Here is a 19704-nt window from a genome sequence, read left to right as displayed (position 1 = left end):
AAGGCCTGACCATTTTTGCTCTCTAGACTACTTTATGTATTGAGAATTGCATGTTATATGCAAGATAGAACTGTTTTACAACTGCCAGCAGATTATTTGAATGTTTAGCATCTTTCTTGCGCGTCTTTGCAAAAACCAATGCACAGATCAGCGAATGCTTGTTTCTTCCTGTAAATACTGTGTATGCGTCCCACAAACCAATGAAATGCACCGAATTTTCAAAGATCCTGACGTCGTATGACGCGCCAATAACAAACACCAAGTGCCCCAAATGTAAAAGGTTGACATCATCTTTGACCAATTACATTTAGAGTATTTGGAGGTAGGGCACCCTAACCTCCAATGCCAATGTAGTAGGAAGTAAGAGGCGGAGTTAGCAATGAAACTGCCGTGCGTTTCTCTACTTATGTAGGAGATACTTTTTAATTGGAATGAGTAACGCTTTGAGCCAAGATGGCGGCTACAGTCTGCCAGTGCGCAGCTGCTCCTCATTGGTGAGGGGGCGGGTCCTCTGATGCAGCCTCTCTCAGCTGATCGCCCTCCACATCTAGTCTTTTTTTTCCTGTAGTTGTTTTTTTGCAGAGGGAGCTGCTTTGCAGAGATTGGGGGCCGCTGTGGAGGGCTTTCTCTTGTCTATGTTTTTTATACTTAGATGTCCACCTCAGCTGTTTTATTTATCAAGTTCATGTGTTTAGAGCTAGCTTGTTAGTTAGTTAGCTAGGTTTGTTTTTTTTATCTGAGTGCAGCCCCCAGGTATAACAAGTTTGACGCATATCTCTTGTAATTCGAATATCTGCTATATATGTCAAAAGTTTGGGCTGTTCATCACTTTGAATTGACAAGCGCTGGCTGTGTTTTTAGCTCGGCATCGATACACTTATTATTCGCTATGTTGTTACAAGAAAATCAGGTCAGCGTCAGTGTTTTCACGTCTGTAACGGACTCATCAGATGAACCGATCCGAGCTGCGGTTCCCCCGTCAGTGGAGCTAGGACTCACCGTTGTCTATACTGTTCTGTACTCCCTGCTTTTTGTATTTGTTTACCTACAACTTTGGCTAATTTTGCACTATGGACACAAACGCTTCAGCTACCAGAGTGTCTTTCTTTTTCTCTGCTTGCTGTGGGCAGCGCTGAGGACTACGTTGTTTTCTTTTTACTTCAAGAACGTTGTTCAAGCGAACCAGTTGCAGCCTCTACCCTTTTGGCTTTTATATTGTTTTCCTGTATGCCTGCAATTCTTCACGTTATGTCTCCTAAACCTATATTTTGCACAGGTAAGCTCTTTTCTTTTTGCACGACTCTATTTATCATGTCAATTAACAATGCAATTCAAGATCTGCTTTGAGTCCCAACTAAGTAAACAGGGCACGCGTTATTCTCATATTTGCACGTTCAATGTGTTTACCCCGATTGCACAGCAAAAGGTCCGCATTCAATGCAGTGCAACTGGGTCCATCTGAACAAAATAACAGCCTATGCTAATCGTTCTATTTGGAAAAACATCATTGTGTGTACATGGGCTACCACTGAGATCAACCCTATCGAATGGTGTATGGTTTATATGTCATGTTCTCTGTAAAATTATTCATTCACAAACAGGCTATTTTCATCTCAGCCAGAAAACAAGTCTTTAGAAAAGCTGTCTACATGTAAATGGGCAACCAGACCATTAAACAGCCTTTTTCTGGGACAGTCAGTCTGGTGTTTGGAGGTCATCTCTCTCTCTGATCCTGGCTTTGCTGTGAGTTTGCTCAGTTCAGTGGATATCTCTTGCAAGGCCTCTGCCCCTTGCTCCCTTTACGGGACAGGAGCATTGCAGGTGCAGTGGACAAATTTGCTTGTCAACAACGCTTGAGAATGGCAGGCGTCCACCCAATTTATTAGTCTCTATGCCTGCATAGAGGCCCAGCCTCAGTCAGGATTTCAGTCGCTAGATTGCAACATACATGACTAATGCCTAAAGTTTGTCCATTGCATGATGGAATTCAAACTTCAAGTTTCAGCCTTTAGCTTATGATCGTTAGGTATGTCTTCTTATCTATTGTGATGCCGTGCTGAAGATATCAAATTTATCAAGCCAGCACTGTATTCCCAAACAACAGATAAGACTGTTTTTAAGGCTTGCTGGGTTTTTTTTTGTGCCACACAGTGATACACTTACGTCTTTTGATATGTCCTGCTAAGCACAAGGACATTCTTAGTGCTTCAGATTAAGTCGTTTTGGACAAAAAGGGTCTGCAAAATGGCCAAACTACAACCATGACTATAGATGCTTATAATTGATTGTGTAATAACAGGGCCACTGTTGTGTGATCATAAAAACTCGACGAGCCCTGTACTAGTATTAACTAGTAGTAGTATGAACTAGTTAGTATTTAAGGCCTTTGTTGGATCGCTCTGGAATGGCTTGATGCACTGTTCAGAGTCTGCTGCTGGGTGAAGTGCCCAGGCCCGAGTTTTTTTTGGTGGGGGGGCGGGGGGAGGGGGGCTCTTTGTAGCTGACTGTGTCGGCGGTCCTCTCCTCTCTCTCTGGGGCATCTTTGCCAGTGACACACAGCGCCCGTGCAGAACAGTGGGGCACAGCGCCGCGCGGCGGCAGCTGCACAGACCCAAGCCGCCGGAGTCGACGGTGAAAAGCGCAAGCCAATCAGATTCACCTGCATTCAAGAGCATTACATCACCACCACCGCGCTCTATCCTGCGCCGTGTGGATCTCAACAAAGAGAGGGGAGAGGAAAGGAGAGGAGGGGAGTAGAGGGAGGGAGAGGAGAGGAGAGGGGATAGGAGAGGAAAGGAGAGGAGAGAAAAGGAGAGGAGAGGAGAGAAGGGGAGAGGAGGGGAGTAGAGGGGAGAGGAGAGAAAAGAAAAGGAGAGTAGAGGGGAAGAAAGGAGAGAAGGGGAGTAGAGGGAGAGAGAGGAGAGGGGATAGGAGAGGAGAGAAAAGGAGAGTATGAGGGAAGAGAGGAGGAGATAGGAGTTGAGAGAGGAGGAGAGGAGAGACGAGAGGGGCATTCAGCAGCAGAAGCAGCAGCAGCAGCAGCAGTAGCCCCCTGCACCGACAACCACTCTGACACCGACACTGTGCTGCTGTTGCCCTGCTGCTGCTGTGAGAACACAAAGACACAAAACATCCTCTCTCTTGTCTCATCTGCCTCTGTGGAGATGCATATTTAATGGCAGATTCGGTTAACACCAGATGACGTAGTGTGGCAGTTCAAATCACTGTGTGCCACTATGCACAGAGCCCCTTCAATCTAATTTGACCTCTAGAGTGTGTGTGTGTGTGTGTGTGTGTGTGTGTGTGTGTGTGTGGAGGGGGGGTTTAATGTGCACTGTCTGACTTGATTTGTTGTTCCCTCTCTACCGACTTGGCTGTGCAGGGGCATGTTTTTATTTGTATTAGTCTAATGGCAGCCATGACGATCCCTCCTCACCTGCCACAAATAAAACACCCCCCCCCCCTCCTTTCTCTCCCTCCCCCTCACTCCATTCCTCCAGCCCAAGCCCATAGCTCATACTGTAGGTACGCTCATGTCTGTAGTCAGGGAAATAGGTCCAGAGCCTGTTAGACACTATTCTCCAGCTGGTCACCCACAGCAACGCGACGGCTGCGACGCGATGGCTCTGTGTTTGTTTGTTTATTTGTTTGTTATGTGTGAAGAGGAGATGAGAGGGGCTAGATATGGGGCTGCTGCTGCTGCTGCTGCTGGCATGCGTGGAGTTAATCCCCGATGGCTCGTGCCGAGCTGCCGATAGAAATAGCATCTGCTCACCAGGAAGGCGAGGCTAGGCGAGGCTAAAGGCTAAAGGCTAGGCCAGGGCTGGCAGTGGAGAGCAGGGCTACAGAATGGGGTCAAAGGTCGCCGGTCGCTGGGGTCAGCAGCGCTGGTGAAATATCGGCACCATGAAGCTAATTGAGGTGTGTGGCTCCATGGGGCAGATTACCATGAGTTATCTTGAATTTCCCCTTGGGGATCAATAAAGTATCTATCTATCTATCTATCTATCTATCTATCTATCTACCTCTATTCCTTCTATTCCTCCCCCTGCTTATTCTCTACACTCCCTTTTCTGCACCCGTTCCCTGTCTCGCCCACACCTCTGTCCATATCTCTCTGGATTTCTGTATCAGCTCTGTTTCACTTACTTATTCTCTCTCTATCTCTCTCTCTCTCTCTCTACTGTATGTCTCTATCTTTTTGTCTCTCTGAAATTCAAATTAAGAGTCTTTCTGTACTGACATGACTAGTTGTCTCTGCCCTGCCTCTCTCTCCCCCTACTGCCTCCATCTATCTCAGGGGATACAGGCAGGAGTGATGACCAATTAATTTTTCAGATTCCAGCTTCAGCAACCTCTCTCTCTCTCTCTCTGTCCCTCTGTCTCTCTCTCTCTCTCTCTCTCTCTCTCTGTCCCTCTCTCTCTCCCCCTCAGGCACGGCTGAAGCACAGCACAGCACAGCACAGAGCGTTGCACGTTAGTGTGCCACGCATATCAACTGTTTGCATAAAATAGCTTTTTCCCTTAATGGAGGTGGCATGTGTGCAGCTCTGGCACGGCCGCCTGGCCTCATGCATGTATTAGCACACGGCTAAGCTGCTGCTGTCTCGCTCGCATGTGGCCTACGCTGCTGCTTCTGCTGATGCTGCTGCTCTGGGGTGCGTCTCCCCAAACCATAGTTGCTAACCTGTGTGTGTGTGTGTGTGTGTGTGTGTGTGTGTGTGTGTGTGTGTGTGTGTGTGTGTGTGTGTGTGTGTGTGTGTGTGTGTGTGTGTGTGTGTGTGTGTGTGTGTGTGTGTGTGTGTGTGTGTGTGTGTGTGTGTGTGTGGGGTGGGTGGGTGGGGGAGATTTAATGTGCACTGTCTGTCTTGTCTGTTGATTTGCTAACCTGTTAGCAACTTAGTTGGTTGGCAATGGGAAGCTATGATTTTGGGAAGCGCTGACAGCAGACAGACAGGAGAGGATGAGGCCCGCACATACTGTAGAGGCCGGCCAGATTTGGCCCTCATGTGGGCCGGCTCTGGGCCAGAATGTAGGGTGTGTTCCGATGAGCTTTGGTATGGTTGACCCCAGGACAGAAGGTCTAGCATCTCCAGACAGCAGCTAGTGTGTTAGAGCTACTGTGGCACTTAAAATGGTGCATACTTTTAAAGTGCAAATACCTTTCTGAAGGTGAGGGCACAGGTGTTTTTTTTTATATGAAAGCATACTCTGTTGGGAGTGAGTTGGTGAGTAACTATGAGGAGAATAATGTTAGCAAATAGTGCTTTTCTAGGGTAGCACCCACTTTGAAGCTGAATCAGCCACCTTGGCGTGCTATTATGCCCACTACGTACTGGTCAAACCAATTTCACGGAGCACTGGTTGTGACTGAGGCAATTGGGGCCATTTTGACCCGAGCGTGACCACCTCTTCACGATGGCTATCTTAGGATCTTTTACGACTGTAGGGAGCCGGAACACTGACTTTTACATCTCTTCAGGTTGATGGGCTCTCTTCAGTGCCTTGCTGGGCTGGTCCTAATCACGGCTCTGGGGAGCTGGGACCCACCGCAGCCCACTGGTTGTTTTTCTGCGCTCAGGATGTGTCCCATCCAGCCACAGGCACAGGCCCAAAGCATCCTTGGCTTCACTGAATATTGTTAGTTGTTGTGACCCACAGCATAGCTGGAAATCCAGAGTTCTCTCGAGAACACAATTTGAATTGTGTCTGTAAGATACTCTGGCCACGAGCAATGTTGCAAGTTACATTTACCCTAACCATCGGGGGTAACAATCAAATCGGTGTATCTGATATAGGCGGGCCAAAGGCGAGCTAAACTGATGACGACAACGCTGCATCGTTCAAACTCCGTACACATTGGTCGTAGTGTTATCCAATTGCGTCGAAGTCCGGAATCAATCAGAGTAAACATTGGTCTACTGTTATCCAATTGCGTGCAGTGAGATTTTCAAATGTAAGCTTGGTGCCTCCCCTCGAGTTGGGCCATTACATTATTCGTGGCCAGAGACCCTTCATCTGAAAGATTCCAGGGTCTGGTTTACAACCAGGCTACAGCATAGCACGGCTGGTGTGGAAATCTCAAAGCCAAGCCTTTATTATGTTAAAGGTGAACTATGCAAACTACGCTTGCAAGCTTGTGCCACCGGGCTGGTGCACTGACAAACGGAGACTCGCAGCCTCCCGATCATGCTCATGAAAAGGCAGGCTGACCGTTTGAGGAGTATTGTAAAATATACACGCTAAAGCTGTAGGGGAAGCTCTGCAGAAAAACCTGCAAGCCTAAAACGAGAAAACGGTGAAGAAATCGCCAAACCTGCATAGTTCCTCTTTAACAGGCACTATTTTAATTGCTGAACATTAAAGGTGCACTATGAGATCTTGCATGGTTTATGGGGCAATTTAATTTTTGTCTCAAATCATCTCCCTTTGATCAGCTTGCTGCATGCTCCCTGAATAATGCATTGTGAAAAAATCCTGTCTCTGTAGACAACACAGGGGCTGTAAAACGTCAAACAAACACAAGGGCACGGGCTGTGTACCATAACATGACGAACCATATTTCAGCCAAACACCAACAAGATGTTTAGGGAAGGGGTTGGGGGTTAATGAGCATGCACATATGGGTTGGGGGCAGTGAGAAAACTTGATTTAGTTTGCAGAGAGAGGCGCGCTCAAACTCCCAAGATATCTCCTTCTTCGGGTGCGAGTTAAATATCGTATTACAATGTGCAAAAGAACCGCACTCACTAGTTCTTATCTTTTTATTCTTTATTGTAGCACCATGCCTGAAAAACAAACGCGTTTCGGCGTCAAGCCGTCCTCTTCAGTGTGTGAACTGATTTAGAAGCTTGATTTAGTGGCACGCATTGGAAAGTAGTGTTTTGTTTGTTTACGTGGAACGTCAACAGAAGTAGCATCATTCAGGATCTCATAGTGCACCTTTAAGTTACGTGATGTTTGGTCACCTACCAGCCAGCATAATGTGACACAAGAGAGTGACCGCTGAGGTGTTTTTTTCGTCTTTATTTCTGTGTGGCCTGTTAGTAGCTTCATGTTCAAGGGGAAGTGAGACCGTAGACGCTGAAGGTCCTGCTCAGACTCTGAAAGGCTTTGAGGTTTGCTAGTCTGCACGGCGGAAGAGCCGAGCGTGTGGGAGTCAGCCATATGTTCAGTGTGCTTGTGTGGGATTTGTTTTTTTTTTATTATTTATTCTGAGGACCTCCTGGATCTAAGCCTAGATGTGTGTTTTTTTCTGTGTGTTGTCTTTTTCTGTGAGGTTTCTTTAGAGATTAATTAGACCCCAAGGTATGCTATGAACAACAGGGGTTTCTTTATGAGATGGTGCGCTGTGGGACAGCCATGTCTGCTGGTGTTCACATTTGTGGCCAAAGCTATGCACAGTGACATATACTCAATATCACTCGGTATAGACTCAACATTCAAACTGTAATCTATCAGACTGGCCTGATACTACTAAGCATATATTTTAGATTGCATTCTGAAACATGTGGGATCTCCCCGGAGCATGCTCGATGTTTCTTCTCTTGATCAAGCTTTGTGTTGATGCAAATATTAATCATTCTGCCCAGTATGTGCTTTGATTGAGATCAAATTGATTGATTGAGACTGTGCACTCACTGACCTGTGTTTTGTGAGCTTAGCATGTTTAATGTTTTTCTTCCCAATCAGAATGTGCGTGTTTGTTTGTGTGTGTTTGCGTGTGTGTGTGTGTGTGTGTGTGTGTGTGTGTGTGTGTGTGTGTGTGTGTGTGTTTGTGTGCGCGTGCATGTGTGTTTTCATGTGGAATTAGAAGCCCTGTGCAGTATGCAATCAGGTGTTTGTTAACATGTAACTAGGCCAGGGTTGCATTGGCAGCACTCTCTTGGAGCGACCAACCGGTCTACATCACACACACACACACACACACGCACACACACACACACACACACACACACACACACACACACACACACAAGAAAAGGGTAAGCAGGTCAGGCCCAGCTGCAGTAATCTGTTTGGCCACTTTGTTTGTTTAGTTCTGATGGCGTGGGGCACCAGTAGAATCCACCTCGGCTCGGTCCAGAGATCTGGCACTGAGGCCGCTCCTTACCGTCACAGTCAGAAGCATTAGAGTCGGACCTCATAAATCTACATGTCAGAAAATGAAAGCAAGTCGTTCGATTTAATAACAGCTTGGCCAGAAGCAGAACTGCTCTCTAACACATGCTGATTTTGAAGAGTAGATTTAGAGTAGAAGTAGATTTACAGTACTACTACAGGCATGGGTATAGCTCTTTGTCTTCTAGTTTGAAATAATTGTGTTACACTCAACTATAGATTGTCCTCTTTCTCCTCTAGATTAAAATGATTGTATTCCCCTTAACTGTAGATTGTCCTCTCTCTTCAATAGTTTAAATGATTGTATTACCCTTAACTGTAGATATCCCTCTCTCTCCTAGTTCACATGATTATATTATCCTTAACTGTAGATTTCCCCCTTTCCTCTAATTATTAGGTGATTGTATTACCCTTAACTGTAAATTTCCCTCTGCACTCTAGTTTACATGATTGTATTACCCTTAACTGTAGTTTTCCCTCTCTCTCTCCTCTATTTTAAATGATTGTATATTACCCTTAACTGTATAGATTTCACTCTCTCTCTCCTCTAGTTTAAATGATTGTATATTCCCCTTAACCGTAGATTTCCCTCCTTCTGTTCTAGTTTAAAATGGCTGTACAGGGTTTCCCCCAGAAAATTTGTCAGTTAAGGTGGTGTCTGTCCAGGGGAAGGGGGCGTCGCCGTAGCGTCCCTGCCGCATCGCCGCCACTGCCCTACGATGGGAAGGGGGGGGGGGGGGGGGGGGGGGTTAAGACCCTTGGTTTAACTGTAGAGTGACAACGACCGAGTCTTTTAGGAAGCAAGTCTGAGTCGAAACCGAGTCTTAAAGGAGTCAAGGCCGCATCAAGACCAACCAAAGAAAGGGGTTTTTATCATTTACATCACCAAGGATCATATAACAGTTCAATTCCCAAAGGGTAGAGAGGGGATTGTTGGCTACAGGAGCAGTCTTGCACACACTTGTCTAAATAACTTCTTTTCTGATTTACTTGAAGACAAGGAGGTCAGCTGAAGTAAAAATTTAGTAGGCTGTCAGCATTTCATTAATGTTGAAAATGTTGAATTTTGACACTAATGACAGCAATATACCTGGATTTCACATTCATTGTATCAGATTTAATTGTATCAGCAACCAATTAAACATCATTAACACAATTTAGACAATATTATACCTTAAAAGTGTAAGTTTACAACTCCAATACAGGGCCTTTTGTATCTTTCAAAACCTTTACACTGCTCAGCATAGCACCATAGGATATATTTTAAAGCCAGTCAATATTATAATATTCTATTAAAACCAAGAATATTTGTAATGGTGGATATTTTTGAATACACCATGAAATAAAGATGAAACTGTATGAAAATGTAACATTGCGACTGTATGGTAAAGTTAGTGAATTGTGATTTAGTAGCCTAAAGCTGCAATTCTTTGATTGAAGCTGTATATTGTGCGTGCCTGTTGCTCAAGAGAGCCGGAACGTTTTTAATGCTTTTTAAAACATAATTAGCGAGATCGTACCGCATTGAACGCTAATATTTTGTCACTAGCAACCAAATCTGTCATCTGTCAAATAGCCTACCTACAGTTGCATGTTCAGCTCTGAACAAAAACATTCAGGAGTTATTTCAGCAAAACCGAACCCGTCCCGCCCGGTCGGGATGAATGAAACTGGCATGGGAGACAAGAAGCTACAGTTGAAGTTTAAACTAGCCTGTGTAAACCTCAGACAATTTCAGTATTTTACAACACGTGAATGAATAGCCGTCACAAGTTGTTGTTAGCTGTAGGCTAGATGGCACAAGTGTTTGTCACAACAAATTACAAGATGCAGTGGGCTATGCATTCATAGTAGACGAGTGATAAAAAAAAAAAAGATAAAGCGCTCAAAAGTGTTATGCCATTCATCTCATACATTTGGTAGATTCACCGGAGAACCATTCCTGTGAGAGTCGTCAAATCTAGCTAGGTTTAGGCTATTTGTGTTCGCAGTCACTCTGAGATATGCGTGGCAGTGGCACCTGATATCAAATACTCATGCTGAATGAGCGCGTCGCCTGTGCGCATAGGCCAACTCGATTAGAAAAAGTTTAATTTTTTTATGCGTTCTACAGAGAAGGGAGACTAGCGGCTACGGTTTGGAATGACAGGGATAAAACATGACAGAGTAATACGGCGAATATCACTATACATAATATATTTATTTATTTATTTATTGAAGACGCTAGTTAAGGCGGCAGCCCTGTGTTGTTAAGGCGGCCGCCTTAGCAGGAAAGCGCTGCGGGAAACCCTGACTGTATATTCCCCTTAACTGTGTAGATTTCTCTCTCTCTCCTCTAGTTTAAATGATTGTATATTCCCCTTAACCGTAGATTTCCCTCCTTCTGTCCTAGTTTAAAATGGCTGTATATTCCCCTTGACTGTGCTGTAGATATCCATGGGTGGGAATGATGCTGTGTTCCTGCAGAGTGAGTGTGCTCGCGGGGCTGGAGAGAGACGTTATACAAGAGTTTGTGTAACGTTGGGACTGTGAGAGACATGTGACATACATTATGACTCACTCTATACGGCTCACTTGGGGGAGACCAGGGACAGGGGTTGTTTGCCAAACACAAATGAACACACACACACACACACACACACACACATAGAGAGAGAGAGACACACAAAATATGAACAAAAACACACACAGAGGCACGCAGGAGTTGAAAAGTCTTTTATCTCTGGCTTTCATTTCTGATCAGATTCAAGGTGTCTGTCGAGTTCATCGTTGCATGGGTTGTCATCAGTATGTCTAGTTTCTATATTTCATACTAACTATATTTGCAAACAAGTATATGCATACATACATACATGTACATACATACATACATACATACATACATACATACATACATACATACATACATACATACAATACATGTATACACATACCGTACATGCATACATACACACAATATGTATTAGTATGCATAAACACAGCAATCTTTCAAGGAACCTTCCTGATTTTATTTCAGCTTAAACTCTGTCAGCCCCAGCTGTTGAGTGCTGTTCATGACTGCACAACGATCATTAATATGCATCTGCGCACTTAGAAAAGATCAGACATTCTGCTGACTTAGAACTTGGAACTTGGAACTTAGAACTTAGTAGGCTATAAAAGAAGTTGATTGGCAAACAGGTTGAGCAGCATGTGTTCTCTGCCCCAGAGACCTACTACTTCAAAGTACTTGATGTTAAAGTACTCCTCAGAGGTGTCATGGGTAGCATTGTCCTTAGAGAGAGCAATATGTGAAGTCATGCCATGGTAAGCAATGTTCTTTTACAGAAAGAAATGACTAGCATTTGCTAGCTGTCACAGGGGTATGCAAATGACACGTTGTCATTGACACTGAAGTCTCAAAATGTTTGAAGTGTTTCTGCAGTCACTCTGTAGGGCAGGGATCTCCAACCTTTTTTCCCCTCTGAGAGCTACTTTGACAAAATGGATATGACCGAGAGCTTTTATGTTAGTAGTATAGCATGCCGTTTATTCACATAGCTGATCTCCACCCAAAACCGCTGAATAAGATTTGTATGCCTTTTAAAGGCTCCTTTCAACTCATTTACCTTCTCTCTGTGTAGACTGTGAATTTGATTTCATAGGAATTTGAACATGTTTCCCAAGTGACTGGGTTATCAGATTTATGAACATCTTCCTCAAACCTTTTGGAGAGCTACTTGGAAACAGGTGGGGAGCTACTGGTAGCTTGTGAGCTAACTGTTGGAGCCCCCTGCTGTACTGCTTCCCATTCAGTCACAGTGTTTTTAAACCCACTCCTATGATTTTCTTCTCTGAAAGTGATCGCTTCTGAGCCAACACTCTTAGAAAAAAAGGTGCTTTAAAGAACCAAAAATGGTTCTATTGCATGCTTCATACACCACCCCTAAAGGCCAGTTCAAACCAAAGATTCGCGACGGTCTGAGACGGTTGCGGAGAGCAGTTGCGGCGGTGTGAATCAAAAGTTGCAAGCAGTTGCAAGCAGTTGCAAGCCGTCGCTAAACATTCAACATGTCAAATCTTAGTTGCAGAGTTTTAGAACGTTGCTGGTTTTTAGAATGTTGCAGCTCGTCTCGTCGCGGATCTTGTGTTTGAACTGGCCTTAAGGGTTCTTCTAAAGCCTGCATGGTTCTATATATAGCACCCCAAGAACCCTTTTCAAGAGTGAATTGCATGTTTGAAAGCTTGAAGGGCAGTGAAGCTGCTGCAGATGGTTCACTCTGATGGTTCTTGGCCTCCTCATATTTGCTGATTAGATCTGATTGGGAGGAATCTAAATATCTGTGGGCGTAAGCCAAGCTTGCCTGTAGGTGGATAGTCTGGAAGGTCTCGCTGGTGAGATTTCTACTGTGTTGCTTCACCAGCCTCTCACTGTTGCAGCTGTAATCCTCCTCTGTGTGCAGTCTCGTGATTAGTAAGTCCGGTTTCAAGCAGCCCTTCCCTCCTCAAAGCGTGAGAGAGGGAGGGAGGGAGGGAGAGAGAGAGAGCATGAGAGAGAGAGAGAGAGAGAGAGAGAGCATGAGAGAGAGAGCAAGAGAGAGAGAGAGCAAGAGAGAGAGAGAGAGAGAGAGAGAGGCCTGAAACTCGGGTAATTTCCTGTCTGGGCTAGCTAAGCTCCGTGTTAGCAACTCTGCTGCCCTGGTCGTGCTAGCTGCCGTTTAAGAGGCCCTGAACAAGCCCTCCGTCTCTTAGGAACCAGAACAAGAGGCACTCCTCTCTTTTCCCCTCCCCTCCTCTCCCCTCCTCTCCTCTCCCCTCTCCTCCCCTCCTCTCCTCTCCTCTCCTCTCCTCCTCTCCTGCTGCTGGGTCTACTCAGTCCCTGCAGGAGTGTTCTAATCACTGACACCTCCTCTCCTCTCCTCGTCCTCCTGCACACTGTAGCTACATGTGATATTTTCCCGGTTTCCTGTCCTAACAAGCAAGCCTGCAGTATTTGAGTGCATATTTACCAGACTGAGAAATTATTCAGGTGTTTAAGATTCAGCCGTCAAGCCTGAGGCCTGTAGCCTGACATATCTCGTGTTTGTCTTCCTGATCAGTGTGTGTGTGTGTGTGTTTATTTGTTTGTGCAGTGTGCAGTCAAGTGTTTGTTAACGTGTAACTAGGCCAGGGTTGCATTGGCAGCGCTCTCCTGGAGTGAGCAACTGGTCTAGCTCACACACACTCACACAAACATGCACACAGTCACACACACACAAACAAACACACACACACAAACAAAACACACACACACACACACACACACACTAGGCATGTAAGCACCTGGATGAAGTAGTGTTTTTAAAATAGCTATATGTAATCCATAGTGGTAAAGAAATGTAAATAAAAACTCAAAAAGCTATTTGGGCGTGCCTCCCTATAGCACTAAATACAAGTTGGCCACACAGTGTTTTTGTTGTTCTCAATACAGTACATGTCCAGTCAGGTGTCTGGAACACGCTTACAGTATTCAGCCTAGCCACAGACACTAGAATACATACAGTAGGAAACGCAGGGCGTGGGTGACTAAAAGTTTCACAGACAGACGGGAGGGGACAGGATGGGTCATTAACACACACACACACACACACTAGAGATGAGTTGAAGCCCCGTGAGAGGCCTCTCGGGAGCCTGCTGTCTAATGAAAGGTTTCCTTTTCCGAAGGCCTCGCTGCGTGTGAGGAATCATTAGTCACACTTCCTTCTGGACAGGCATCATGTGAGATTATAGGCGTGTGTTTGTCAGTGTGTGTGTGTGCGTGTGTGGTTGTGTGGTTTCAGCTGTGTTTCTACCTGTGTGTTTGTGTGTGTAAGAGAGAGAAAGTGCAAATATGCAAGCGTATGCATGTTCATGATTTGTGTGTGCATGTGTGTGTGTGTGTGTGTGTGTGTGTGTGTGTTAAGATTCACATGGAGTTATCCGACAGTAGGCTATGGTCTCTATAGAGGTGTACGAGGCGAGGGGTTGACCCTCAGACACCGTCACCATTTGCCACGTTTTGGAGGAGAAGACCGTCTCTGCTCTGCTCTGCGCTGCTGTGCACTAACTGTGCATTGGCCTGTGGGCTGTGAAGTAGCTTGTTATGAGAAAGAACTCTTGTTGCTGGAACTCTTGTTGTGTTGAAGCGCTTGTTGCTGAAGCGATTGCAGGAGAAATGCACAGCGAGCGAGCGTGATGAGTCAAGGCTGAACTCGCGCAGCCGCTGGTGTGTGCGGTGTGTCACGGACGGCACATGACTGAAGGGGAAAGAAAAAAAGAAAAAAAAAAGCTGATGTGGGTGTCATAAGTTAAAAATAATTTTGAAGAACCAGACCAAGTTTTGGGTGACCAAGTTTACGTGCTCTCTCGGCTTATGCATGCACGACAATCTAATGTGGTTACCATGGTTACCATGGGCCAGACCATGGTCGCCTCATCCTTACTTTCCTCTTGTGCCGGTAGAAAACAACTTCCTGCATGTTTGTGTCCTCTCTCTCTCTCTCTATCTCTCTCTCTCTCCCTCCCTCCCTCTCTCTCTCTCTCTCTCTCTCTCTCTCTCTCTCTGACACTACTGAAGCAGCAGCTTGCATGCAGGTCAGTGGATCAGTGGGATCTTTCCCATGCCCTTGCACTTTTTTCTGTTTATCACTCATTCTCTCCCTCTCTCTCTCTTTCTCTCCCTCTCTCTCTCTTACTGTCTCTCCTTTTCTCTCTCTCTCACTCCCTCCCTCCCTCTTCCTGTCTCTCTATCTCCTTTTCTCTCTACCTATCTCTTTCGCTCTCTCTTTCTGCCTCTTTCCTTTTTTTCTCTCCCTCTCTCTTTCTGTCTCTCTCTCTCCCTCCCTCCCTCCCTCCCTCTCTCTCTCCCCCTCTCTCTCTGGGCACCCTGCCCTGTGCTAGAGCCAGTGAGCAGTTCTGTTCAGTCCTACTGTGTGAGACTGACCTGCTGAGACTTGAGACTGACCTGCCTCCATCAGTCATGAGTTCACATTTTTATTATGAGCCATCAAAACACTCCTGCCACTCTCGCTCTCAAAAACGCACTCTCCTGTTTTGCACTCTCTTGTTTACAAAAATGCTTGCTCTTTCCTGTTGCCGTTTCACTTCTAGTCTTGTCTATGGCTCTCTCTCTCTTTCTCTCTGCCACCCCCACTAACACACACACACACACACACACTCTCACTATTCTTTAGTTAATCTGCTATTAGCTACATGGACTTCAGTTTTTTCTCCTCTCTATCTTCCTCTGTCACATTGTGTGTGAGTGTGTGTGTGTGTGTGTTTGTGTGCAGATTACATAAAACTGAACATACTGTGTCACTCTCTCTTTCTCTGTCTCATTCTCCCCCCTTGCATACACACAAACACACGCCGGTAGATGCACGTTGAGGCTCAGGCCTCTCGGTGCTGTTTACTCATGAGCATAACGTTGGGTCACCCCGGGGCCTCATGGCAGTCAGGATGAGAGAGAATAAGAACTCGCAGGTCAGCTGCTTAGTGGACAAGTCATGGGAGACTGACGCTCTCGCTCTTGGTCTTGGGAAAGCTGACCTGTTTTTTTTCCCCATGTGGGTCTTTGTGGTGTGTGTGTGTGTATGTGTGTGTGTTGGAGTGTGTTTGTTTGTGTGCTTGTTTGTGTGTTTGTTTGTCGGGCTTTTAGTGTGTTTGGAGGAGCTTCTTGTGGGGAAGGCAGATTGCTCAGGGGCATTTAAGCTCTCCTGAATCTACTGTGAAATGGCCATCTCTCTCTCTCTCTCTCTCACACACACACACACACACACACACACACACACACACACACACACACATCAAATAACACTCAAACACACTTCACACCCACACACAAACACAGACATCTATACACACACACACACACACACACACACACACACACACACACACACACACACACACACACACACACACACACACACACACACACACACACACACACACACACACACACACACACACACACACACACACACACACACACACACACTCTCTCGACTGCCCTCTCTTGGGAGCAGACACCCAGGCCGCGCGCGGTGCTGTTTATTTTGGTCAGCGTTTCTCTGTTGTGCCGCACATGAATTCTTCATAGCCCTGGGGAGCGCAGCACAGCTCCGCTAGGCACAAGCAAATCGGCTACATGACACTGGCGTAAACACTCCTAGCTCGCTCCGGCTCTAACACCAGTGGCATATAAGTCTCACATGTGTTTGTGTACTTTTTGCTTGTGTGTGTGTGTGTGTGTGTGTGTGTGTGTTTGTTTTCTCTCTGTGTGCGGAGATGCAGAGGTTCATCCAATACACCCCTCTGGCAATGTACTGCTTGTGAACCACTGAGGTGTGGGGCCTGATGCTAAAATGTCAGTTGTTGAAATCCAGAGCCGGCGGTTTAATAATGACAATATGCTCCATTGGCTGTATGGACTCCATTTAACTCCACTGCATATTGGCTGTGTCTCCTCAATATGGGCACAACAGCAGAGGCCTGCACAGATGCACAACATGACCTAAACTCACAAACACAGCATCTGATACAGTTTTTACTGTTACATTAAGGTGGCTAGATGTCCAAATCCAAAAACGGGGACATTTTCAGTTTGAATCTGATTGAATTACATACAAGTTTTATCTTTAAAAAAAAACGGGGACATAGGTCGTTTTTCTGTATTTTCCCGGGGACAGGCAACCAAAAACGGGGACTGTCTCCTGAGACCGGGGACGTCTGGTCACCCCATGTTACAGTGCTGTCCACCTGACCCCACACTGCTGTCCACAGGCCCTCGCCCTGATGACGAGATGGCCCTGAGCTTGCTGTCCTTCTTGTGGCCTGTCTGGTCTCGTCCCCTCTCTGCCTCAATCAGCCCTGCCTTGCCCTGCCCTGCCCTGCCCTGCTTTGTCTCTGTTATCTCCCAAAAGGGTTGGGGGGAGAAGTAGCCCTTCCTCTGGATAATCCTGCTGACCCCCCACGACCCCCCCCCCCCCCCCCCCTCACACACAAACACTACACACACACACACACACACTTGCCTCTATGATCACCCTACCCCCAGCCCAGCCGTACCTCTCGTCTCTGGGCTTGGAACATGAGGAAATGAGGAAAGCAGATTAACTTGGGCTAGTTTAGCTTTGGCTAGTTTAGCTTTTAGCTTTTAGCTTTGGCAGAGACGTTAATGTTGCAGCCACTTCTCATGTTTTATACTATGGTTTTATAGCATTTGCTCCAGAACATGGGCCCATTCTCCTCAGCTTGCAAGCAAACATATATATGTAGCCTACACGTGCGCGCGCGCACACACACACACACACACACACACACACACACACACACACACACACACAATTTAAATGTGCAGAAAATTTAAAAGTGCAAAATTGTGTTTTAAATCCTTATTTGTGTGTGTGTTTAGGATCCTGCTTATTTTCTTTTTCATCTGCCTTTTAACAAACACGAGACGGGCCGCATAGAAAGAAGCGTGAGACCATAAGGGAGTTTCAGCACATGGTGTGAATTTGACAGTTGTTTGCCAAATTACAAGACTTGTGACTGAGTGAATGTTTGTGTGAGTTGTTTGCCAAATGATAGGACGTGTCAGCGAGTGAATGTTTGTGTGAGTGTGTGTCCCCCCCTGTAAGCCCTGTGGCGGACTAAGTCTATTGTGTAACACATTTGGTAAAGAGAAAAAAGTTTTAAGTTGCACAATAGATGCATGCTTCTTGGGTCTAGTATATACTGTGCCTGCCCCCCCACCCCCCAACACACACACACACACACACACACACACACCGTGTTTGAATTGCTATTAAAAACCCTCTAAAGTCTCTGCACCATGACAGACATGTCTTAGCTTCAAATAGAGGGGACTCAAGAAAGCCATCAAGTCCCAGAAAGCTGCCTTTGTCTCTTTCACTCTCTCTCTCTCTCTCTCTCTCTCTCTCTCTTCCTCAGTCACATGCAAATGCAGGATTTGCCTGGGAAAAGCCTTCGCTCTCTTCGCTCTTTGAAATAACGGCAGCTACTGGGGCTTTCATGGCTCTCACAACAAGTGTGTGTGTTGTGCGTTTGAGAGACGTGGAGGAGAGGCCACACGTTGTCTGTGGAGGACTAATGTGCTTGACCTTGTTCTGGACGTTTCTGTAGTCGCAGTGATGTAACGGTCCCCGGGCCTCTCCGAGACAGATGGTCAAGAGGTCCAAAAAGCTCAGTGATCGGCTGGGCACGACTCAGGTGTAAGATTGTGTGTGTGTGTGTGTGTGTGTGTGTGTGTGTGTGTGTGTGTGTGTGTGTGTGTGTGTGTGTGTGTGTGTGTGTGTGTGTGTGTGTGTGTGTGTGTGTGTGTGTGTGTGTGTGTGTGTGTGTGTGTGTGTGTGTGTGTGTGCGCGCGCGCGTAAGCGTGTGTGCATGCTTGCACTTGTGTGTGTATGTGTGTGTGTGTGTGTGTGTGTCTGTGTCTGCACCTCAGGGGATGTACAGACACACACACACACACACACACACACATACACACCATGCAGACCACACACACACACACACACACACACACACACACACACACACTATACACGCTCACACACACTCACAGTCCCCTCACCAAGGTACACACACACAAACACACACACACACACACACACACACACACACACACACACAACCTATGCAAATGTCCGCAGTACTGCCCATGATACCAACAACAACAACAACAGCAGCAGCGTCTGTGCTAGATGACTGTGGAATGTTTGTATTAAATCTCCATTGTTTGTGTACAGATGAATTGCTTGTGCCTGTTGGATGGCATCCCGTGTGTCTTTAACCTAGGCAGTGTTGGAATGGCTGGAGATTTGTTTTGGGCATGTTATGCTTGAGGGCGGAAAGATGGTTTCTTTTTTTTTCATTTGGTAGATTTGTGATTTGGATTTGAGTCAGGCTCTCTAAAGAGCCAGCTGTGTGTGTGTGTGTGTGTGCCTGTGTGTGCGCACGTACACTTGTGTGTGTGTGTGTGTGTGTGTGTGTGTGTGTGTGTGCGCCTTTGTGTGCGTACATACACTTGTGTGTGTGTGTGTGTGTGTGTGTGTTTGTTTTTCGGTAGAGAGATAAATTTGGCCTCTAATCTCTAGATGTAAGTGATTGTGTCCACAGCTCCTGCATAATGCTGTCTTTCCCACTGGCCTGACCGACAAAGCCCTCAAAAGAAATGTCCAAAAGCAGGCCAGAGAAGCGTGTGGTTTAGTGGAGGAATAGACTCACTCTAGCCCCAAAGATGCAGGCAGGCAGCGCAGAGAAACGCTTCACAACGGTGTGTGTATCTCCCATCTGAGGGGCACACCCAGTAGCACTACAGTTCTACCTCTCTTTCTCTCCCCTCTATCTGCATCAATCTCCCTCTCTGTCGTGTCTCTCTCCCTCTCTTTCTTGTTTTCTCTGTGTCCCTCTCTTTTCTCTCTGTGGAAGTAGGCACCGTGTGTGTACAGTATGTCTGTATGTGTGTGTGTGTGTGTGTGTGTGTGTGTGTGTGTGTGTTTGGGTGGGAGGGTTAATATTATATGTGTTGTATTGGTATGAGTATGAAGACATGACCAA

At 46.1% G+C, this 19704-nt stretch overlaps 1 protein-coding gene across 2 annotated transcripts in view; it reads left to right on the top strand.

Annotated features, from left to right (window-relative positions):
- The first annotated feature begins 589 nt into the window (after positions 1–589).
- Positions 590–19704, top strand: part of gpr137c (G protein-coupled receptor 137c) — a 31941-nt gene continuing 12826 nt past the window's right edge. Inside the window, exon 1 of one of the 2 annotated variants that reach the window (XM_062523590.1) lies at positions 590–1276. In XM_062523590.1, the coding sequence (XP_062379574.1) occupies positions 803–1276 (474 nt within the window). In that variant the 5' untranslated portion in view covers positions 590–802. Of the gene's footprint in view, positions 1277–19160; positions 19421–19704 lie in introns of those variants that run through there. The other variant, XM_062523592.1, reaches the window with a different exon arrangement.

Source organism: Sardina pilchardus, chromosome 20 (assembly GCF_963854185.1).
Source record: "Sardina pilchardus chromosome 20, fSarPil1.1, whole genome shotgun sequence".
Classification (NCBI taxonomy): domain Eukaryota; kingdom Metazoa; phylum Chordata; class Actinopteri; order Clupeiformes; family Clupeidae; genus Sardina; species Sardina pilchardus.
Note: the sequence above shows the minus strand (reverse complement) of the source record. Positions and strands in the feature narration are given on the sequence as shown.